This window comes from Haliotis rufescens, unplaced genomic scaffold, assembly GCF_023055435.1.
Source record: "Haliotis rufescens isolate VD_foot unplaced genomic scaffold, xgHalRufe1.0.p SCAF_3, whole genome shotgun sequence".
Lineage (NCBI taxonomy): Eukaryota > Metazoa > Mollusca > Gastropoda > Lepetellida > Haliotidae > Haliotis > Haliotis rufescens.
The window spans coordinates 11,146,160-11,170,845 of record NW_025964001.1 but is presented as its reverse complement, the minus strand read 5'-3'; the positions used below and the strand labels follow the sequence as shown (position 1 = coordinate 11,170,845).

The following is a 24,686-nucleotide window of genomic DNA, read 5'->3' as shown; positions in this document are numbered from 1 at the left end:
GTTTTCTCTAATTGTTAAATACGTCTTCATGCTACGTGTGAATGAAAAATATATTCTTAATTTATGTGCTAAATTTACTGTCTTTGTAATTTAGAACTGAATGAGCATAGTGAAAACCCTCACCTATTTCTGAATGAAATCTAAATGTAAAATACATGAATTATTTTATTGTCATGTTAAGTTATGTGATTATGTTTTGACGTAGAGGGGATAATAAATTATTTTTTGATATTCTTTGCTATGTTCTTATTACTGTCGTGGTTGTTTGTAGACACAGTGGTTGATACTGTGAGCAGTGTCCAGTGCTGTCTGGGTACGATAACATTGCAAACAACTGACCACCTACCCGCCTAATACGCCAAATAACAGACTATTGGGGTTTCGAATAGGTCATCAGCAGCCCATGATTGCTGTAAGAGACGACTAAAGGAATCGGGTGGTCAGGCTATCTGACTTGTTGCAGGGTTTCATTGTTTGTCCCCATGTTCAAACCTTATCTGTGACCATATGGCTCTGAAACTTCCCATATCTAGAGTTGATGTCATGAGTTATCAACTTATGTAGTGTACGACCTTGAGAGTGAACTTGACCTTCAACATCAGGGGCAATTATTCCAAAGGGCTACCCAGCATATTTACCAAATGTGATGTCCCTTGGTGGAAAGTAATGAAACTGTAGCATAAGCTTCTCATTGAAAGTAGTTGTCCATAAAGAAGAATTAAAAACAAGTAGATGCACAAAAATATCTACAGGAAAAGGCCAACATACTTTACAAATGACCTTCACTGGGCTTTAAAAAATATTTGAGTTTGGCACTAGTTATTCCACAACACCGGTCTCCAGCAATTTAAGAGCATGATCAAAACAATGTCAAAATTAATATTTGCACAAATGAGGAATGTGTTTTATCCCAGAATTAACTAAACAATGTAAATTTCATCACCTTTGTTTAGTATCTTAATTTTCACATTGTTTCAAAATCTGCAAGTGTGAATATTATTTCAGAACATTGTTACAATGCATAACACATACATTTTCTTGACACAAATTTTAAACTCAACTATACTACCAACAAAAGGTAAGGGAACTAATGAAATGTTAGTGAAGTTGTAATGATGATAAAATTAGTGTCTGTAAAATTAATTTCAGGGCTGTAGATCAATATCTGGTGTGTCCACTGTTGAGCGATACATGCAGGACAGTTTCCCCTGACAACTTGATGGTATACTGTTGATTAACTTCTGTGTGGTTGCTCTTGGTTTTGCCCGCCATTCCTCCTGAAGAGCTACCCAAAGTTCGGCCACGTTGGTCAGTGATGAGTCTCTCGTCTACACTCACCACCCGTCAGTTAAATGTCCATATACCTTCCGGGTGATGACTTTGGGTGTGTGTGGTCTGGCATCTCTGATCAAAATTACTGCCAATAATTCTAGCGAATAAAATGACAGGACGCCAAATTTCGTCAACATATATCGCTGGCCAGTCAAATAACAAAAACCAAATCAGTTGACCCGTTGTGTGATACTGACCGGCATCATGGCACTACCACCCCCATACCAATCATGGCCAAAAATTGTTGCGCTGCCATACTGCCAGCTGTTAGGTCTCCCAACCCTTTCTGGCATCTGTGAAATGGAGGAAAAACCTTCGCCTAGCCCACCCCAATCGCCTGCATGTGGTAATCTGTTAGGGTCCTGTCCTTCACATAATGCCTTGCTTTCAGGCGGGCTGCATAGAACAGGTTTTTAATGATTGATGTGGAAATTCGACTTACTGTTATTGTACTGAATTATTTGCATACTGCAATTAATGTAATGAGATGATCTTGTTTAGGTGTCTCTTTTTTTAAGCCTGTGACACCCAGGTCTCGTTACAACTCCACCCATTTGAATGAACTTGTCCTCCCATCGTACCAACAATTTCCCATTTTGTCTGTTCAATGAGATACAGTCTCGGAGGCAAACAATATATCACATGACTAACCATGGGTGCGGGTAGTCCTGTGGGTATCCAGTCCTACTTAGGAACCACTCGAACCGAGTACCTTAGTTATCTGTCCCAGCCCTCATTTCTAGCTCTCACTTGGCCACCAAGGTAATCCCAAAGGTGCTTCTGTAATTTGATTATTCTGTTCTGACAAAATACCCTGACACATTCACTACAGTAACTTTTAATATTCAACATGTTGTTTGAGGGAAATTCTGTGGAACGTTTCTGATCCGACAAATGGAGATGTCATTTCCCCAAACAAGAGGTCAACTGTCATTTTGGATGATGTAACCACCTACAGGGGAATGGATGGGTTAAATCAAGTTGTGCTAATTGGTACACCTAAAACATGTTTGCCACACAAAGTTGTGATACGTTCAACTTGACATGTGGCACAGATTAAACAAGAAAGAAGTGAGCAAAGCTCACATACCCCCGTTATCCCTGCTGGTCAACAACAAATAGTAAATAGTTTGTTAATTAATGAAATATACCTGTTGCTTTAAGTCAGAGGAACTGCCCTTTCCTTTGTAACCCCATGAGGATGCATTGTTTCAAATGAACACATGTTTTTGCAAATATATTTCAATCTAGTGTGGGATAATGCTTAGCACAACATACATTCTTAATGTTTCCATGGAAACAGCAAAAATGAAAAAAAGTACAGAATCTTCAAACTAGCAAAAGGCACAAGTTCTCATTGTGGTAAATGTGTGTAGCAAGTTTGGTGAAGCTAGGGTGCATGGTTAAAAAGTTATGGGCCGTACAAAAGCACGGAGGGACGGAATGCTATATACCCCCGATTTACTTCGTAAACGGGGGTATAAAAATGAACAGCTGATTGGAAAAACAACACAACCAATGAGTTGATACACAATGACATTTATTTACATGCAATTACACGGTGGAACATTTGCTTTCAGAAATCAGGTTTCTTGGTCCATTAACTTGCAGCTCTAGAGATGATTTGTCTCTGAAAAAAGAAAATGCCAATTATAATAACAATTCGTTTCTTACTGAATAGTCTCAGAGATATAGCGCCACATAACAAATTCTGTACACAATAACTAAACACACAAGATGAGGCAAGCTCAACTAGCACTGTTCACATGGCATCATATTCACATACATTCTCCAAGAGTAAATACAAAAAATCTGAATTGTTATTTTATTACCGCCTACTGACCAGTTTTCACACAGAGAATTCATAAACCAGAAACAAAAGAACCTATGTATAGCTTAAAATTGATTAACCAGAGATGTTTGTTAAAACGCAAAGTTGTATTTCCAAATCTGCGACCCAGAAAAGCCTGACCTTGATAAAGTCTAACGTGTTGGTAGCATGCAGGCCCAGACTCCTCAGCACAACAATGGGTGTGAAGTCTACGCTGTATAGCTTCTGTAGCCCATCAATAGCACCCATCACTGGCACCACGTGGCGCTGTCTCTCCGTCTCGTAGTCATGGAGATGGGTTAATGATCCTGGAAGAAAATGGCATGGGAATCAGAGACCTTAATAACTAAATTTCACATCTTTAAGCAGTGGTAAACACACACGAGTGAAACAATGTTTGTCACACCCAGAGAAGAAAATGGGATCAAAACATTGCTACATTGTAAACAGGCACCCCATGTACATCATCTTGATTTATATTACATGTCTGTGAAGAGATCACTCGTTTAATAAACATACAGCTGTATTACACATTGTCAGGGTATGAAACTCCCCAAAATTTCAGCCAGACCACAGGACTGGCTAGCTGAAATACTTGCCAGCCCTGACCAAAACCTGCCTGCCCACTATAATCATATGTTTCTCAGGATAAGCTAACGGGATTTCGTTTTGGTTACATTTGATCATCCATCTTTACATGTGAATTAACGCTTATCATTGGGAAATATTTAAAATATTTTCACATATGAAATATAACCTGACCGTCGGGCAGGGGGATTTGAAAATCTGGCAGCCCGAGTTGAAATCAACCCGTCTCGGACGGTCGGGCAGGCAGGTATTTCGAACACTGACATTGTGTACCATTGTATGGTACATATTGTGTAATACCAAAGCGTGTGCTTACATACTAGGGAACTAGTTTCACTAACAAATACTGACAACTCTCACCATCCCTCGGCTTATTCAACAACATTGTGTGTGGAGATGATAGATCAGCTTATGCACACTCGATGAGCCCAGCAAACCTGTTGCTAGCCTGACGTCACATGGCATTGTTTTGCTGGTGGATCTTGCAACTTCATTCCGCAAATTACGTCCTACGACATTGTGACATGCTTGTAAACTTTGTGATGCAGGGCCCGATTCCACAAGGCGATTGTAGCACAACGACACTCATGAGCAAGTCTATGTGTATGGAATTTACGGATAACCTTAGCACTGCGATAGCTTATGTGAAACAGACCCCTGAAGATGGGCCATTGTATGGTATTAAATTAATATGCATCAACTTTTGACCTGTTTGGAGTATTATTCTGTTACACTCAATTGGATTATGCTGTGGATCGCGTAGATGTCTGCCTATTCACACAAGCCAGTGAAAACTCGCTCCCATGTAATACCAATGTTATGAAACTCGTGAATAGTTCTGGTATCTGACTTGCTTTTTCTCGTCAGATACTAGAACTATTCACTCGTTTCATAAAATTGGTATTACTTGGAAGCTCATTCAGTATTATATATATATATATGAGACATTCTTTCAAAACTGTTTGTGATGATGAGATGAAGAGACTTAAAACATTATTTAACTGAATCGACGACTGGTACAGCTATATCATGTACCTACCAAGATCACTACCGTTCTGTAGAGCTGCTGTCAGAATCCCTGACAGACATGCCACATCTCCAAAGCCCAGGTTGACCCCTTGACCTGCCAGCGGATGGAGACGATGGGCAGCATCACTGAAACAATGATTAGTGATCTCCATTCTGTAAGCACCACTACCGAAACAATGATTAGTGATCTCCATTCTGTAAGCACCACTACCGAAACAATGATTAGTGATCTCCATTCTGTAAGCACCACTACTGAAACAATGATTAGTGATCTCCATTCTGTAAGCACCACTACTGAAACAATGATTAGTGATCTCCATTCTGTAAGCACCACACCTGAAACAATGATTAGTGATCTCCATTCTGTAAGCACCACTGCCGAAACAATGATTAGTGATCATGTAAAATCTCAATGCACCATGTGAATCTTTGAGTCTCCACATTCACAAAAGGTCAATAAACATAAAAAAGTTCAAAGTAATCCTTGCAGTGTTGTGATGCAACAGTAGCTACTAATCTGAAGCCAGTGTCTGGAGAATTATGGTGTTCAGATTCAAATCTACTGAAAATTATGCTAATTGTCAAACTCCTTCTTGTTTCAGGTGCTGGAGGTGGGTGTTGCACATGTTAACACTATTTTGGAAGGAAGACTTTTAATTAGGGCTGGCTATTGATATAGATTACAGCAATCAATAATTGCTAACTAAATATTGATCACTTATCTTTTAATATCAGAGAAGCAATTTTAAGTAAATAGGCAAGAGAATAACAAAAGAAATCAACATATTTCACGCCACTGGTGATCAGTGACACGTTTATGCATGGATAACTTTGTGGACGTTTGAAATATAACAGTTGCTTTCCGTCTTCGACAATGGACATTATTGACAATGACAAGTCCGTTTTGGCAAATATAAACTTTATTTCATCACAATAGTTTATTTAAGTTATTATCAATGACAACAACATCATATTGATAATTGTTAATATTTTCTGATTATCAATTTTTTTAACCAGCTCTACTTTTATGTTTTGTTTGTTCTGACTTGTCAGTTTGTAAGGTATCGAATCTGGACCAGACAATCAAGTGATTGACATGATCATCGATCTACGCAATAGGGATACGATGACATGCATGAACCATGTCAGTGAGCATGACCCCCTGATCCTGTTAGTCGCTTCTTACAACAAGCATGGGTTGCTGAAGACCAATTCAAGGGTCGATTTCATGTAAATTGGTAACCGTCATCTTCTACACATCTAGCCATGCCTGCAGTGAACAGCTGACACAGTAATCTCCTTCTCTTCTCATGTTAATGTCTTTAATGTGTGAAATCGCAGACTGAATTTGATCCACTCTCCCGTACATCTAATTTTCATTATTCAGTGTATCGTATCTCCCTTCTGCTATGATAATAATCCAGGACCCATTCACCACCACAGCTTCCTCCTGTTGTTTGTTTGTTTGTTTGTTGTTTAATGCTGCACTCAGCAATATTCCAGCTATATGATGGTGGTCTGTAAATAATCGGGTCTGGACCAGACAATCCAGTGATAAGCATTGATCCACGCAATTGGGATACTTTAGGCGCCTTTTACGACAAGCACAGTTGCTTTTTACAGCAAGCATGGGTTGCTGAAGACCTATTCTACCCTGGATCTTCACGGGTCACTTCCTTCTGAACCAAATTTTAATTCCACATCTCTTATAAAAGCAGTCTAATCAAATTCCACTTAAAAAAAAGATGAAGATGGTGATGTTACTTCCAAACGAACGATGGTAGCAAATAGGTCCAGGTATTTACAAAATGGAGTGAGTGAGTGAGTGAGTAAGTATGGTTTTATGCTGTTTTTAACAATATCACGGCAGGAGACACCAGAAATGGCCTTCACACATTGTGCCCATGCAGTGAATCGAACCCGGGTCTTCGGCATGACAAGCAAACGCTTTAACCACAAGGCTACCCCACCCCTCCTTAACACAATAGAATGGAAGTTCAATACACTAGATAATCAAACATGACACAAACATCATGTCTAGTTAATCACACATCCAGTACATGACTAACATTCTCACCCTATGAGGGCGACTCTGGGTCGCACATACGCGGAGGAGTGTATCAGCTGCAGTGGGAAGGCGCCACGACTGCCAGGCTCTATGTCCACCACTGTAGGAGGCAGCTGGCGGACTGTGTCTGGCCCTACACAGCAATAATACATGACTTATGTAAAAAAACGTGTCGATTTTTCTGAAATACAGATAACCTGAGAACATTACTATATTACCTTTATAATAGTTAGCATTAGAATATCAGCCATACTTATAACACTACTTGTTGTTGAGTAAAGGACATTTTTAACACTGATTAACCAAGAAAAGTGTTTGCATTACATGCAAAAGCAGAAACAGCCCCATCTTCACCACAAAAAGTAGGTATTACCCCTTCACATAGCTTGAGTGAGTGAGTGAGTGAGTTGGGTTTAACGCCGCTTTTAACAGTATTCCAGTTATATCACGGCGTGTCAGCTTAATGTGGGAGGAAAGCCTGAAGCGATGCAGGTCTCAGCTTTTACTACTTCGGTGAAACCCATGAGCACGGGTATAGTGCTGACAAAACTAGAAACAGAATCGGGGCGAACGGGAAATCGAACCCACAATCATAGGTTTCTGGCGTGCCCAAGGGACGCAACTCTGCACAGCCAATCGCGGCACCTTAGACGACTGGGCCACCCGTGCCCCCTTACATAGCTTGAAAAAAACCCAGAGGAATGAGAGTATTTTTTAACATGCCTGGCAAGATGTTCCTGACAACAGAACTGAAGACTTCCAGAGCTTTGTCCGCCAAAACATTCTTCTCTCGATCATTCCACTGTAATAAGATGCAATGTATTATCCATCTGGGACCCGTATTTGTACCTTTTGTAACACAAGAAACTAATGTCTTGAAAAAATTCAGATTACCAGTTTCAGTTTCTATACTTTTGTACCAGGAAAAAGATGTCCACCCCAAGTCAGGTATGAATCCTCCCAGTTCCATTTGTAACATGACCGTGACATGATAACATTTGGTCTAATAGAGGAAATACGGTATATACCGGTAGCTAACCAAAAGGGCTGAGGTAAACGATGGGAAGCCTGTTGAGAATTGTGTGCTGGTTGAGATTTTGTTGTTGTTGTTTAACACCATACTCAGTAATACTCCAGCAATATGACAGCAGTCCGTAAATAATTTAGCCTGGATGAGACAATCGAGTGATTAACATCATGAGCATAATCTAGGCAATTGGGATACGGCAAGATGCAGTAAGCCAAGACAGAGCTTGGCCTCCTGATCCATTTATAACTGGTTATAATCGGTTGCTGGGGACCTACATTCTTAACTTGAATCTCCGTTGATGCTTGTTAAGAGATGGAGAATGTGTTGAGAGGAAGATATCCGGCTGCAGTTACATATCAGGTATAATAGTTTTCATCCACCCTTCACTGTTCTCTCAACACTAGGGGTGAAACGATACAACAAGGCCACGATAAAATATTATCATGATACACAGGTGATGATATGATACGTATCATGATGCACATATTTACGTCAAATCATGTGGTTTTGGTTTGGTTTGTTGTTTTACGCCGCACTTAGAAACATTCCAGCTATATGACGGCAGTGATTTACATCATAAACATTGATCCACGCAATTGGGATCGATGACATGCATCAACTAAGTCAGCGAGCTTGACCACCCGATCCCGTTAGTCGACTCTTACGACAAGCATAGTCACCTTTCACGGCAAGCATGGGTTGTGGAAGACCTATTCTACCCCGGATCTTCACGTGTCTCACGGCAAGCATGGGTTGCTGAAGACCTATTCTACCCCGGATCTTCACGTGTCTCACGGCAAGCATGGGTTGTGGAAGACCTATTCTACCCCGGATCTTCACGTGTCTCAGTGCAAGCATGGGTTGCGGAAGACCTATTCTACCCCGGATCTTCACGTGTCTCACTGCAAGCATGGGTTGCGGAAGACCTATTCTACCCCGGATCTTCACGTGTCTCACGGCAAGCATGGGCTGCGGAAGACCTATTCTACCCCGGATCTTCACGTGTCTCACTGCAAGCATGGGTTGCGGAAGACCTATTCTACCCCGGATCTTCACGTGTCTCACTGCAAGCATGGGTTGCGGAAGACCTATTCTACCCCGGATCTTCACGTGTCTCACTGCAAGCATGGGTTGCGGAAGACCTATTCTACCCCGGATCTTCACGTGTCTCACGGCAAGCATGGGCTGCGGAAGACCTATTCTACCCCGGATCTTCACGTGTCTCAAATCATGTGGAAACTTCTTGACTTTTAATATTTCAGAGCCGGTTGCCAAGGAAAAGCTGGATGTAGATACATGTTCGTAGTAGCTCTTTTTAGTAATGAATTTAAAAAGCTACTGGTAATTACAACACACTTTGCAATATTTGACTGACAAATACACTGGGATGGGGTCATTAAACGAGTAGTGAGTACTTTAATTTAGCAAGTGTATCATCTTGTATCGATACAGTGAAAAACATACTGTGTATCGTATCGTTACATGAACACTCATGATGCACCGGTACACCGATGTATCGTTTCACCCCTACTCAACACCCTATCCATCCATGGCTTCATTCCACAAAACTGCTGTAACTTCAACTGTTGTAATTCATGCAAGCAGACTTCAGGTCTCTAAAGCTACTAAGGTGATGCTGACATCAAATGAACTCACAAAAGCATCATTCACTGCATCAACAAAGCTGTCCTCTGGTATGCTCAGCAGATGCTTGGCCGCCTCGTGCGTTGTGGACCACACCAGGGAACTCAGATTGTCTCTCAGCTGCACAGTCATCCCATATTAATTCTACATTACTCTGTGCATATTGCATACTGTGTGAATGATCAGTGTACATAGTGAAATAGTCTCAAAATAGTGCTTGCCTTGAAAGTTACTAGCCACTTTCAAATTTCACAGCTTAAATATGCAACAGTTTATTCTCCAGAAATTTGAGTCAAATATTATGAAGGGGGGTTAATTCTGAGCTTGCAACCTCGATTCCTTACGGATATTAATTTGATGGTCGTATGGGCCTACAGAAACGGAAAACTTTTTTTATGTTGATCAACTAAGAGGTTTGCATAAAAAATCCCCATTAAAATTTCTGTTGTCAGTTGGGCTAGTTACATTTCAGAACCATTTGCCCCACCGAAAGTTTGCTAGCCATTGGCAAGTGGGCAGGTGGCTATTTCACACATTGATAATGATAGGTCAATGTTTACACTGAAAATACATTTAAATTGTAAAAACATATTTGTTACATATACCATTATTTATACTTTAGTCTTAAAATTGTACATACAGAACATAATGAAACAATCTTTTACAGGCCTGTGTACAAATAAATAGAATTAAATGTAAAAACATTAATTTAAACTGGCTCTTCATCAGATATGTGGAAGATTAATGGTATTCCATGAATTCAAAATTTTGGAAAAGAAATGAATTTGATTTTGATGTGTTAACATTTAACACTTTATTTGACAAACAAAGGATGACACATTCTGAACAAAACCCATTCAGGGTCATTAAACAATGCCACTTAATAAAAGCAACATACATGTAGCGAGCTATCTTTATGACTTAATTCAACAGTTCACGTGGCAATCACATTAGTACTTACTGGGAGCATTGCTATAGGACCAGTTGAAAGGAACCGTTGCCAAGCAACACAGTTATCAGGTGCCTGCAACAGTCATTTCAGAATGTAACAATTAGTCAATATTTAAAAAACCCGCCTCTAATATTAAATATCTATTGTTGAGCATGAACTTTTGTTTTTACAAGACTAAATTACAAAATGTTCCTTTCGAAATAGATTGAGAGAGTAGTATGTGAGAGACCTCAGCTAGTTTGAGAGTTGCCACGATAGCTTTCTGTTTATAGTCCCACGTGACCGTGTGGAAGTCGGCTGCTTGACGGACTGCGGACTGGTTACCATCAGCTCCGATCTGTTGGAAAACATACGATGTAGTCTCCCATGTCTGTTTGGTGATCATAACAACTTGTCTCCATACCACAGATAACACATGACATGAGATACGCAAATCAAAAACATCCGAAATATCTTAAGACCAATACACACAAAACCAAATGTTCATATACTACTCAAAAGATGTTAGGGATCACATGATTCTTTCACATTACTATAGTTAATCTGTCATGCCATGTAAAATAGCTACCGTACCAAATAACTCAACTGAACATGACTTGTATCAAGCCTCTCCCTCAGTCTTAGCAAAACAGGTCTCAAACTTGTTAACATTACCAGAATACCAACAAAAACATCTTGTGTAAATACTGTATACTGAAAATCTGGAATGTTTTGCGAGCAGGAAAGTACTGCGAAACTGTGACTGATACACAATCGCAATAGTTTCATGACACAGTTGTTTTTGCAGACCAATAACAAACAAAAGACAATGGAGGCATATTTCCTTTCATTCACTTCCAAACATTGTCAACCAGGCAGTAAATGATTAAATATATAATCCCTCACATCGGTGTGTTTCATTAATTACACACTGACACTCAGCGTCAATCGTCTCATCGGGACAATTCGCTGACCTGACACATCTCAAGTTGCTTACATAACACTGAGTAGTCAGACACACAACCACCTTTGTCAACTTCAACATGCATCTATAGTTTAAAAATCACTATCTGACACTGAGTAACCATTTCCTCACACCACTTCCTACTTTTAAGAAATAAGACAGGCAAACACAGTTTTGATCCTCGTTAATCCTTAATCGCAAAACTTTCCAGACTCTGTTAAGGCTATTGTTAGTCACTCGCAATAGATTCATGGCACAAAACCTTCCCACATTTACAGTATTAAGACTAATACTCACGAGTAATCGTGTCCGTATGACATCTCCACTTTCCAACTCCACGCCTACCAGTGGATGTTGCTTGGAAGAGAAATCTTTCACCCCAGGCAGCTCGTACGCCTTTGGTTTTGTTCTATAGCGGATCTCTACACGATCACCAACCTCAGACAACCTCTGCATCAGTGCCGCCAGGATGATGTCATTCTCAACAATGTAAGCCAGTGGTTCTGCCATATCGTCATTGTTGAATGTTATCATGGAGTCCGAGCAAGACTCCCAAACCTAGTGAGAGGAAAAGTATCAACTGTTTGTTTTCCGTCCAGTCATCATGGTCACATTGTAAGCAAACTGCTCACCCGATAAGCCAAAATAAAAAGGTTTTGTTTGTTTGTTTGTTGATTAATGCCGCACTCAGCAATATTCTAGCTATATGACGGCAGTCTGTAAATAATCGAGTCTGGACCAGACAATCCAGTGATTGAAATCATGAGCATCGATCTACGCAATTGGGATACGATGACATGCATAAACCAAGTCAGCGAGTCTGACCACCCGATCATGTTAGTCGCCTCTTATGACAAACATAGTTGCCTTTTACGGCAAGTATGGGTTGCTGAAGACCTATTGTACCCCGGATCTCCACGGTTCAGAATAAAAAGTAACATTATTTTCTTCCATCCCTCTCTAGGTGTGGTGTTGTTAGTGGTATGTTTTCAAAGACATGCTGTTCTTATCCAGCCAAGTTCATCATCATAAATACAGTGTACTGTAATGTGATGGTACAGATTACGAGAACATTGGTCTTTAGTGATGTATATATGTGTAAATGGTCTTGTCAACATTTTTTAAGCCTTAACGAACCTGCATCCTCCTGACTGGTTGACATCTCATCTGTAGAATTTCATCCCAACCACCGAAACCTAGAAGAAATACCAATACATGAAGATAATCACACCTGTGAATCTGTAAATTTCTTTCAGCAAAGTAATGACACATGAAAGTAAATACTTGTAATATGTTGACTGTACAATAAACTCATTAGAGGGAGTACTGTCTGTTAAACTTAGAATGCTGGCACTTTGTGATGTACATACTGTATATACATTACAGTCAATACAGTTAATATACTAATCCTATCTCACACTATGCCTTTTTTCCTTCTTCTTTCGATCATCATGTGGAAACATGCTTGAACAAAGTTTCAAGCTTCTAAAAACATTTCACCTGAAAAAACATCCTAGCATCACCATGGTCACCACCCAAACAAATGGGTCATCCCCAAAAAGATCCCAAAACATAGATCTTAAGAGTGTCAACCTGTAGATGTGTAATGTCGAACCCTTGAATGTTGATCCTTTGATGAACTATGCCCCGATTATTTCATAATGTTCCGTTCCCATCCTCTTCTTCAATTAGAGTCCACAGATGGTGATTAGAAGGAGAATGATGTGGCAGGGGTAGTCAGGTGATAAATCATGAAGGTCACACGCACGGGATATAGTGCATAACCCATTTGTTTCCATATAAGGATCAAAAGAAGAAGTAAGAAGTGAGATAGGATAAGTTCAAAAATATATTTTTCTCAAATGATTGTCTCCTGCAAATCCCTAACATAGTTGGTAGTGGCATGACATAAACCAGTGTTTAATATTGAACACTGTAACCAAACTATTCTTTTGCTCTCAATGTAAATAAAAACATCAGCTTAAAAGTTGCCATCCTTTTGAGACTTACTGTTAAAGAAATTGACAGTTGCTGGACTTAAAGCACACGTCCTGTTGCTGTATTTCTCCTGAAGAATAAACTTTCCTTTGTCTGGGGCTGCTTCAAGGAGGATTACTTTCTTGTCAGAGAACAAAGGGTTGGTGGCTACAACAACAAATACAAAGTCTTGTCAAGATTCTCAATGGCAAACCACTCTCAAACCTACCAGTAATCTACTTCTTATCAAACTCATTTCATGCACTTTGTAGCCTGCAACCTCGGGGTATCGCGGTACTTGTCATGTACGCTAAACGGAACAAAATGCACTCACTAACCTTTATGTTTATTCGTGTTCTCTGTATCAGATATCATTTATTTGATCTAACAATGCATATTTTACTGATAAAAGTTCATTATTTACATTAGTAGCTCCGAGTAAAAGCCGGGCCTCGCGCTCAGTTTGACAAGGGAGAGAACTCCATCGTATCGCGGTACAGAGAAAAGTTGTGTATGGAGGTCCGAATTGGACAAAAAGAGGACATAATTCTACCAACCACTTGGTATGATCATGCCAGACATCAGTGATTTGTCCAGACAAGTGCAAAGACAGCACAAGTAAAATTCTAAATGTGTTATCAGCAATAGGTATTCAATGCATATTTACCGAAATGTAAGAGAAAAATATTTTTATAAGTCAACATCAAAATATCAGAAATGATATTTTAAGATTGTTTAAAAAAAATTGGATGACAATAATTTGTCACAAAATGTTAAAATGTTAAAAGTCAACAATAAATATATAAAAAGCACTCCTAGTATGCCCAAAGTATGTATTTATCTTTTGGTTACTAGGTTACTAGTGAAGAACGTATTTCTAAGTTTGGCATTATGGCCCTTATGATATCCCAATAGTTTCTGGGCACAGAGCGGGAAAAATTGTGCGGACTACGTAACTTCCGTTACCTCATTAGTCGCCATGAATATGCAGATGATCTAGTTCAGGTCGATAGAGAAAGTTTACTTGGGGAACTGCGGGTTATATCGTTGGCCATTGATAGTTGGGGGTAAGGCAATATTACAACAGATGCCAGAAATATGTATCAACGGATTAATAACTCCTTACTTACAGCAGACGGAACATTCCGAGGAAATTGAAGTTGTTTACGAAGTGAGCACTTCCTGGTTACTGATTTGCATTAATAGACAGCCACTATGAGGCGTGTCCCACGTGAACTACCGGAAATCACAAATGCCGCGATACGATGAATGCCGCGGTACTATGGGGTCCGAGTATATATAGTAAATGAGTAGAGCTTCAGATTTAAGTGAATATTTTTGGGTCCAGTGAGTGATCTGTAAGTTCAATTTATTGCTTGTTTTCTGAACCAAAATAAAAATAAAATATTAGGTGTTGTTTTTTCATCTCGCATTAGTGGCCATTTTGGCTGGGAAGATGTTTGGTTTTCGCCATTTGGTGAAGTTTTTGCTTGGTGACATTTTGCTGAGGTGCTGCTTTAGCTATAACCCCAAAAGTAGTATTGAAAATGCCCTTAAATTGCCTCTGAAAAAGTAGTCTGTTCATGAGCAATCCATCCCAACACAACTACCCTAACGATCGAAGGGGAATGCGAAATCAGGGTCACAGCCGGATCCATTAACGCTATAGAGTTGTTCTCTGCAATATAACTAACTTGGAACTCTATAAACTAGAATTACAACTTCAGTCAATTGCAAGGTGAACTTCACTCAACACACCCAATGCGCAAGCCATTGCTGCTCCAACCATACCACCTCCGGATATGACAATATCTGACGTTTCTTCATTGTTATCTAAGAGATGTGTACTGGTGCTGAATGTTCTCCTAATCCGTGTAATAGCACTGTAGGAGCGAGACCTTGGAAGTATCCTTATCAATGTTGAGGACAATGCTGAGGTAACCATACTGACTTTGATATTTGGAGTAACCTCCCCTTGTTGACATCAGTTTCGCACTTACGTCTTGTTATATTTATATGAAATTAAATATTTTTATAGAATTATTTTCAGTTTAGACTAGTAATGATTAGATTAAAATATTAAAATGTGAATAATATTAGCAATTAAAAAGATGCAAATTTGCTGCGGGTCAACATAGCTCGTTTGCATAGTTCAGTTTAACATGGCAACAATGGCAACAAGCCATGGGCTGTCGGTCTTAACCAATTCTTGCATCAAACCACCTGTTAATCCTGATTCAGGACTCTCGTCAACTTATGATAAACGACCAGAGGCCTATTACAGGTATCATGAAAATGTTGACAATGCCGAAATTAACGAGTATGAGCTTCAAAATCGAAACGGCGGCAATGTCGGACACATACTCGCCAACGTCCCATTGGATGATGTTGCTTCGCACTTGCAATTACTGTCTGACGACGAATTTTATGACAGACTCTTGACACTAAAGGAAGAACAGAAGAAAACCCTTCAGAGATGTGAGGAAATGTACCGACAGAAATTGTCGAGGGAACAAGGTTTGACAACACAAGATGCAGTTGATGACATCTTCCACCGGAATGAAGTCCGGCAAACCGTGAATGGACATGTCTCAGATTCAGAAGATTCTCAGGCCTTCGCTGGATTTTCTCATTCACACCACATAGATCAAGTAAGAGATATGACTAGGAAACCTCCCATATCCCCATTGGTTAAACACGCATTACGACAGGGAGCAGTCATGTCTCAAACCCTCCCTGTAAGATCCCGAGTTTTTAAAGAACGGCCAAGTTCAGCTCCTGCCGCAGGGAGACATTACTCAAGAAGTTTGGATGGAGATGACTGGCAAGAAGATCAACAGCAATCAGCATATGAAAGTGGCAACGAGGAACTTCTGGAGAAATCACAGAATAAATCATCTGAAGAATTGTCAGCTGCTCTCAGTAGGATTGACGACATGTGGGACAATTTTTCCATTGAGGATTATGTGACAAGGGAGAGAAGACATTCCTCTGCATCTCTTGTGAAAGAAAAGAAAAGTAAGAGGCCTGAAGATAACTGGAGACATAGGCTTACCATACCACAGCCTTTTAAAATGACACTAAGAGACGAAATAAAAGAAAAAAAGAAAACTTCAGCACAAATTGAGTTAGAACTGAAGCGATTAGAAAGAGAGAAACAGGATGAGGCAGAATGTCAGAAAAAGTTCAAAGCATCTCCTGCTCCGGCCCACATCTACCTTCCGCTGTATGATGAGATACAAGAGAAGAATGAAGCACGACGCAGATATGTGAGAGAATATTGCACAGAAATGCTGAAATCTCAAGAGAAACCATTTAACTTCATGACTCGAGAGGAAGAAAAAAAGAAGTGCAAACCCACTCCAGCACCAGTCGTCAAACCAGTAAAGGAGAAGCCTGTTTTCAAGGCCAAACCAGTCCCAGAGTATCTCTATGATAACACTGTTAATGAAAAGTTAATGGAAGAGGAAGAATACAGGAGAATTCGCATCCAGATGAGGTCAGAGGAATTGCTGCGGGAATCAGCTCTACCTCCAAACATGGCAGCTAGACAAATGATGAAGGAGGAAAAGCTGAAAGTAAAGGCCTTGAAATCTAAGAGGCGACATTTTAAACCTAAAATCAACCGCTACGTACCAGATTATGATGCTCTATTTAACCAGTTCCAGAGGGAGCTAGCCAGACGGAAACGACAGAGAGATGCAACTGTTATGGAACCATTTGATTTGGAAACTGAGCGAATCCCATCCAGAAAAGAGAGGATTCTCAGGGAAATCGAGAGGGATGAAGAGTTACGACGAGAGAACAGGTGGCCATATAGATCTGGACGCATGACTCCAAGATCTGCAGGTATTGTATTTGATGACCAGTCAATGATAATGTGGGTTGCAGATCAAGAGTGTATTAATTTGATAATTTAATTAGGTTAGACACTTTGAAATACCATGGCACATCTAAAAATGTGAAGAATGGTGAATTTAGTACAGCTGATGGGATACTTCTCAACCTGTGTTAAAGTCTATCCTTGTTTTGTACCCAGGGTACGTTTCAATATATCTACATGTACTTTGCTTTTCCTGACTCTCGAAGTGTACCTTGAAATTTCCTTTTGTACCCTGGTTTTCCTGCTGTTGGATGTACTGCTGTCATATGGCTGGAAATTGGAATATTGCTGAGTGAGGCGTTAAACAACAAACAATAATCCTGCCTGATGTAACAACATATTGCTTTGATTTGCCATAGCGTAATTGCTGATACCTGGGTACAATTTGTTTGAGCTGGATACATGAAACTGCAAGCAACCATAACCATTCATGTGTACATGTACATGGGACCCGTGAAGATCCGGGCTAGAATATGTCTTCAGCAACCCATGCTTGCCGTAAATCGATGGCAATAGTCAATGGCGTAGATCGATGCTCATGCTATCAATCACTGGATTGTCTGGTCCAGACTCAATTATTTATAGACCGACGTCATAAAGATGGAATATTGCTGAGTGAGTGGTTAAACAACAAACAAACATGTAAATGGGGTGGATATATTTGAATGTTGACTGGGTACAATACAATAGTACCCCTCAGTGATCGTTAACGTACATGTATGCTTTCTCTTGATCTTTTGGAACCGTTCCGCAATTTATTGTCATATATCAGACGAGATTCTGGTTAAATGCTGTCTGGTGATGGCTTACCACAATGCTAAGGATATCAGTTTTCTCCACTGCCTTCATTCATAAATTTTTTATTATAGGGCATTATCAATAACTTAAAATAAGGCCATGTTTGTGCAAATTGAAAAATTGTTATTGTGAAAGAAACAGGATCATTATGATAAAGGCTGAACTTTCATTTCAAGATATTAAGCTGCTGCTGCTGTAGTGCATGCTGTACAGTCGTAACCATGGTAACAGTACATCAAACATTCATCTTTAATGTGATACATTTTGCTGATAACTGCAAAATCTGATTGAATTTCCTCAGGGATTCTGTCTACGTCTTTGGATTCCATTCCTGCAAAGACAACCCACAGCAGTCAGCTAAGAGAAAGTGTTACTAGGTAAGTACATTTGAAAAGAGCTGAAATATTGCTAATACAGTGTGACATTCTAACTCACGTGTCTACATTCTAATAGGGCCCCGTTCCACAAAGCGATCTTAGTGTTAAGACTATTGTAACTCCCATTCTTCAACATAGTTACACACTAAGTTGATCGCTTTGTGGCACGGACCCTGGTCTTTAACACTATCTCCATGATCATTGTTATGAATGTTATTAGACTCTGCTGTTTGGTTAGAATAAATTTATTTTGCACATTCCCTTGAATTGCCCGGTTTCTTTACATGATCCACCAACTTGGCAATGATCTATTTGAGGCATGACAATGATTGAGATAGCTATTTGGCTTTGCCAGTTTGAGATTATGCTCATCTCATGACTTTACAGAGATCATCGACAGAAGCTGACACAGCGAGAACAAGAAGAGTTGGAAGAAGAGAGAAGAAGAAGAATACGAGGGATGAGAATTAGGAAGACAATCTCAGAAAGATCTTCTGTAGATAGTGCAAGAGGCCGACGTGAAACAGTCAGTGATAGGATGAAGAGAATCAGGTACGATAGGATAAGGCGCAGTGATTTCAAAATGGTTCAGTTTTCAAGTTAAAGAATTCAGGTCAAGAGTCCTTGTCATTACCCTGATGTTAAAGATTTTGCTGGTTCTTTCATAACAATAATTACAAACCTCAAGAGATTCTTTGCACAGCAATATTAGCTCTAGGACTGGCGTAAGTCAGTGTTAAAGTATGGGAGCTAAAATGTCTATGTGCTAATATCTCTTTGTGCAATTGGACCATGGACCATAATTTCTAACATAGGTTCTTCTATGTTTAAAGTACGACAAGAAAATCTGGAAGTTTTGAGCAGGGCATATTTAGGTTATTTGTATTCTTATGTGTAACATACAAAACAAGATAACTTGGTATGACAAGAGATGGGACAAGCGTATTGAACTGCAATGGGACTGTGTTGAAACATAATTAAAACTCACAATATTTTAGTTGTGTATGCTACTACTTGCTAGGCTCAGAACTTTTAATAAACCGTCATAATAGAACTCTTCATCCATGTTCAAGCTTGCAAATTGACAGTGGTATTTTCCCTTAAAATTTGTTAAGGTTGAAAAAATGTGAGCAAGTATATGTCCAAAATTGCTGCCATTTCGATTTTGAAGCTCATGCTCGATAATTTTGGCATTTTCATCTTATTAGACCAAAAGATATAGAGTATCTCACCCTCGTGTCTTTTGATATCAAATATATCAACACGAGTTGATAAAAGTGGAAAAATTCCGAGGCTTGCCGAGGATATTTGCCACTTTTATCAACGAGTGTTGATATATTTGATATCAAAAGACACGAGGGTGAGATTTTATTTATCATCCAACATCATTCTTTCAACTTTTTCAATTTGTAGACAGTAATTAGCAGTGTCTTCAATGTAAAAAGTACTGCAAACAGCTTCAGTAGCAGAGCCGTTAGTGATGTCATTTGATTGTGACGTCATGGTAACCAGTGACGTCACAATGGTCTGCAAAGCATTGTGATGTAATTTCATTGCAGCGATATCTACAGTGTAGATATCGCTTGATCTCATCCAAGCGATATCTCCTGTGGGAGGCAGTTTCGGATGATAAATTTTACTAGCCACAGGCTTTGGACTTGGTTTATATCCCAGACTAAGAGAGTATCTGCTTGACTGATCTAATGATAAAATAGATGTTTGATTTGTGTGTCAAGAGTTTAGTTTGATTTAAAAGGATTTACTGAGCAAGGAATTGTGCAGACAATTTGATCCAATGTATTTGACTTGTGTGTACCTTTGTTACGGGTGATAGAAGAATTATCCATAACCTCAGAACAATGGTATTTCAGAGAGGAGGAGAGATCTCGTCAAGAGGAATATGATCGAGAGCTGCAGAAAATTCAGCAGAAAGTACAACAAAGACCATTGTTGTTTGAACGTCAGTCACAGGTGTGTATATTTAAAGATTATACTCCAGGAAATCCCAGATAAACTAGGTCCCTCCTTGCCTTATTGTTTGTAAGAGGGGTCTAAAACTTTGATTTGATTGAATGATTGCTTAATGAGGATCATCATGCTTTTGGTTTGATTTTGTGCTGATTCAGAAAATGTGTGCCATATATTTTGGCCTTGGTACTACTGTTTTTGTTAGCCTTGAAATTTAGTAAAGTTTTCCTTGTTGTTTGCTTATTTTTGTCACTAAATACAAAACACTTCTATCCATTCCATGAAAATGACGAGAACAACTAGTTTTCATGGCTATGGGTAATTAATGGCATTAATTGGTACTCTCACAGGGAAAGGAATTAACCTAAAAAATATATTTTGCCGAATAGTGATAACGTATAGGAACATCCCCGAAATGTTTGAAATTATCCCAGCCCTAAGGTTACCTTTAACATAAGCAAAACTGTTTCAGACGAGAGGGCTAGTGAAAAATTCTATCACTGCTCTCATGAAGTTTATACAGATATTTTCACACTCACATTCTAATAACGGAATATGAGTTTTCTGTAAGGTTTGTGCAATGATATTACTTTATTAGATTTGTGTGTAATGATCCTACACAGGCAATGAAGTGTTACAATATTCAATGACACGCCTTATATCAGTTTCTAAACACCCTTGCTGGAAGCTGAAGCTGACCAAGAGAAGAACAGTGTGTTACCTGGCTGATGGTGTGTTTGTTATCTCGCAGGAGAGTTAGTCACTGGTTAGCCAGGTGTGATTATTCACAGGTCACACTGGCAGGTGGATTATCGTTTACTGCGGTGCGAAACAATGTTTGGTGCATCACAATATGAGTATTTGTACTATAAGGTCATTTGAAGAACTGACTTCTATACAGTCAAGTCTCGTTAATCCGACACTCGTTAATCCGACAATCGGCTTTATCCGACACTTATGATGGGAACCAATTAAATCAGTGCTATTTAGACCCGTTAATCTAACAGTCTTGCACTCCTACTCTGACACACCTAATTTGCAACGAATTACCGAAATCACTCATTAATCAGTCTCGTTAATCCAACACAGTGATCAACGTACTCAGTGGTCATCTGCCCGCGAGTACACAGCCCGTGTTTTGATGCGAGACGAATCGGCTGGTAGCTGCATATTACAACGGCTGCAGAGATAAACTTGCTTAACAATGAACAATTAATGCTTTAAATAAAGAAAACAGGATAATTCACATGCTTAGATTGTCTCAATCTTATTAAAATCAGATACAAGTTCTCACTATCGACGAGGACATCCTATTACAGGTCACGTCAGAACAACCTTTCGCGAACTATGACCTACCAATGAAATGACCAACAGGAACTCGACGTTAGCCACTTAGAAAGCAGCTTTCTTAAGCTTTGGGTACCAGTTTCAAAGTTGTGACTTCCATTCCAGAGTATGCTTTTTAAAGTATTTTGAATCGGTCATACAGTCCGTAACAGTTGTTTTGTGTTAAACTTTAGAGGTTGCATGATTAGAAAACACATTCCGCCAACAATGTAACATAACAATATGAATATATATTTTATATTTTTTATTACGTGTTTGAATCCTTATCGATCGTGTAGTTGTCGATTTTTTATCACGAACGTTGATACTACTAAATTTCGTTTATCCGACATACTCGTTAATCCGATATAATCATATGCAACCATCGATGTCGGATTAACGGGACTTGACTGTATGTGTTTGCGTTTATGGAGGTATGAACATAACACTGGTGTGAGCACTGTGTAAGTCAGAATAGTTGGTATTCCATGTATGACTTCATAAATGTAAAACCATATTGAAGTCAATACTTATAAAATATGTCAATAATTTATAGACTGCTTATTTAATCATTAGGACCAAAAAAACAACAATTTAGAGAACAATTTGAAATGAGAGACATCATCCAGCGCAATAAGCCCCACCAACTCTATTATCAGCCAGTCTGGAAACATTAGTGGGCGTGGCATTTGTTTTCAGGTTTATAGAAACAAGCAGAAAATAAATTGCTTGCTTAGAAAATCAAATCACTTTTAGTTTTTTCATATAAGTGTATATTAAAGGTTGACATGTAAAATTGTATGTACAATAGGCCACTAACCACTTTTTCATTGATTAAATCAATGATAAATATGTTTTGGTCTGAATTCTTTTATTCATTTTCATGATGGCATATTTTGCCTAACAATGCAAGTTTGTTTTGTATTCATGACATGTATCACATTGTGTATCATCATTTTGCAACAGTACTAACTAGATATGTATCATATAACGACGAAGTGTATCCATACATCCCTATTAACTCACTTGCCAACTCTTGCATGCATACTAAACTGTAGGTGTGTTGCAGGTAAACGCTAGAAAAGCAGCAGAGAAGAAATTCTCCAACACTTTAAGAAGTGTTGGGCTGGACGAAGACTTCCTTCACAGTCGCAGTTCGGCGACTCACAGTCGCAGTTCAATGACTCACAGTCAAGTCGTGGATGGGGACAACTACGATGATGATAGTTTTGATGACACTGCCCTCAAGTCTACAGAGATGGATGATGAGTGACACGTTTACTGTTAGAACTATTGTATAAATCTAAAGCAAAGTCAAAGGAAAAATAAATTAGAAATAACAGTGATGAATATAGCATTTTGTGCTGAAGGCATGTTTGCTGTACCTGCCTATAGGTATGCCAGCCTGAAAGAATCTAAATTAACACATTCCAACTACTTTGCTGCATATTCTTTGGTTAGTTTTTCGTTTAGTTCAATATTCACAGCATATTCTGCAGAAAATGGCTAAAGTAATTTTATTCAAAGAAAACTATTTATTTTTGTATTTATTACCCCTATTGATGTCGTTATGTGTGTTTTACAATCCGTCCATATTGTTGTAAGTCAACAATGTCTAGTTAACACGGTCACTGTAAATAGCTACTATGTCTCATAAAATATATGTTATATGTTGGAAATTAGTTTTCCTGTATATGCACTAAAATAAAACAGTGCCTTTTATAATAGTTTTATAACACTTCCTGGTCCATCTTTCTCATCAGACAATTGTTATCTTGAAAAAAACTTATGTTATTGCCATATTGCCTGCGGAATTCTGTTCTTCCTGTGGAAAAACACATGTGGCCATGTGTTAATAGGTGCCATTGTAACAGACTATTTGAGATATTGATAAGGCCTTGTGTGGTAACTAATTGTTTTGTGTGGTCAGTATCTGCGGATGACAAGATCTACCTACCTCACTGTGTACACACTGTTTGCTCCTTAGCCATATATATGTAAATTAGAAATGCTGACATGCAAAACTAACATTCCTCGTCTTATCAATGTGTGAAGTGTAAAAAGTTATTCACCATTTTATCCCTACTCAGCACAAAGCTATAGGTTTAGAGAACATGTATGTAATGAACAAATCCTGTATTTTGAATATTTGGTTGTTTATGGATTTTAAAATTGTGTGGTTTAGGTAACTTGAGGTATGGAGCAGTTCAGTGTCACACATATTTCATCTTAGTTATGACATGATTAACTGCATGTTAATAAATAAGATATGATTTTGTTTGTTTGAAAAGTTATGAATTTTTACTTGTGTATGTCTGTGTCAAGTGCTTTTATTCCTGTTGTGCACTCATGTATCTGTGATATCTACTCTTATACATGTCTGTACTGAGCAGTAGACGACCAATCTGGATGTCCAGTATGTATTTTACATGTATTTTAGAGGAAATAGAGGTAGCGATTCTATTCCAAATAAAATAAAGCTACTTTTGTAGAATGTTGTTGAATTGTTACTTTTTTTTACCAACAGCAATATGCATAAATCTTGATTTAAAGGTTCTCTATTATACATAGAGCAGTGGTATGTCACTATAATACTCACACCATGAGGTTTGGCATGGTTTTATGATGCTTTAATGAGCCATAGGGCTGGTTGTTGCATGAAGCCATATATTGGATGTATCCCCATTATGCACTGACAGTCTATGGAGAATAACTCTCAGCTTTAGCTGATACAAAGGTCATGTTGTGTGGGAGGATGCTTTACACTGGCCTGGTACCGTGAAAGTGATCTTGGGCCTCAATCTTGTGACAAAATATGGACTTAAGTTATTTTCCAGGGCTCTGACTGGAGAGCTGCAGCATGGTATTCCAGTCACTCATATAGGAGAATCTTAAGTTAGGGAGCTGTTGCTTACTGCAATGTGAATCCTTTCCACTCTC

At 38.9% G+C, this 24,686-nt stretch overlaps 2 protein-coding genes across 2 annotated transcripts; one reads left to right on the top strand and one right to left on the bottom strand.

The window, feature by feature from the left end:
• Nucleotides 1-2,855: 2,855 nt before the first annotated feature.
• On the bottom strand, nt 2,856-15,362 carry LOC124146637 (ubiquinone biosynthesis monooxygenase COQ6, mitochondrial-like). The gene is made up of 12 exons (XM_046517025.2): nt 15,153-15,362; nt 13,428-13,562; nt 12,555-12,613; nt 11,715-11,975; nt 10,704-10,811; nt 10,484-10,546; nt 9,535-9,642; nt 7,572-7,650; nt 6,858-6,981; nt 4,791-4,906; nt 3,305-3,471; nt 2,856-2,962 (listed from the first exon to the last, which is right to left on the bottom strand). The coding sequence occupies exons 1-12, from the start codon at nt 15,337-15,339 to the stop codon at nt 2,933-2,935; spliced, it is 1,437 nt and encodes a 478-aa protein (XP_046372981.2). The 5' UTR covers nt 15,340-15,362; the 3' UTR covers nt 2,856-2,932.
• A 166-nt stretch (nt 15,363-15,528) lies between these two features.
• Nucleotides 15,529-24,240, top strand: LOC124146642 (protein FAM161A-like). The gene is made up of 5 exons (XM_046517030.2): nt 15,529-17,243; nt 18,377-18,452; nt 18,840-19,004; nt 20,324-20,423; nt 22,816-24,240. The coding sequence occupies exons 1-5, from the start codon at nt 15,557-15,559 to the stop codon at nt 23,017-23,019; spliced, it is 2,232 nt and encodes a 743-aa protein (XP_046372986.2). The 5' UTR covers nt 15,529-15,556; the 3' UTR covers nt 23,020-24,240.
• The last annotated feature ends 446 nt before the right edge of the window (nt 24,241-24,686 follow it).

What these genes read in the sequence shown, in the direction of transcription:
- LOC124146637 (XM_046517025.2), bottom strand. Translation starts at nt 15,339, where the DNA reads ATGGTTACCTCAGCATTGTCCTCAACATTGATAAGGATACTTCCAAGG. An exon ending in GTCCTATAGCAATGCTCCCA is followed by an intron (nt 9,643 to 10,483) that starts GTAAGTACTAAT and finishes ATGACTGTGCAG; the next exon opens with CTGAGAGACAATCTGAGTTC. An exon ending in ATGCAGTGAATGATGCTTTT is followed by an intron (nt 7,651 to 9,534) that starts GTGAGTTCATTT and finishes ATCTTATTACAG; the next exon opens with TGGAATGATCGAGAGAAGAA.
- LOC124146642 (XM_046517030.2), top strand. Translation starts at nt 15,557, where the DNA reads ATGGCAACAATGGCAACAAGCCATGGGCTGTCGGTCTTAACCAATTCT. An exon ending in CATGACTCCAAGATCTGCAG is followed by an intron (nt 17,244 to 18,376) that starts GTATTGTATTTG and finishes GAATTTCCTCAG; the next exon opens with GGATTCTGTCTACGTCTTTG. An exon ending in TGTTTGAACGTCAGTCACAG is followed by an intron (nt 20,424 to 22,815) that starts GTGTGTATATTT and finishes GGTGTGTTGCAG; the next exon opens with GTAAACGCTAGAAAAGCAGC.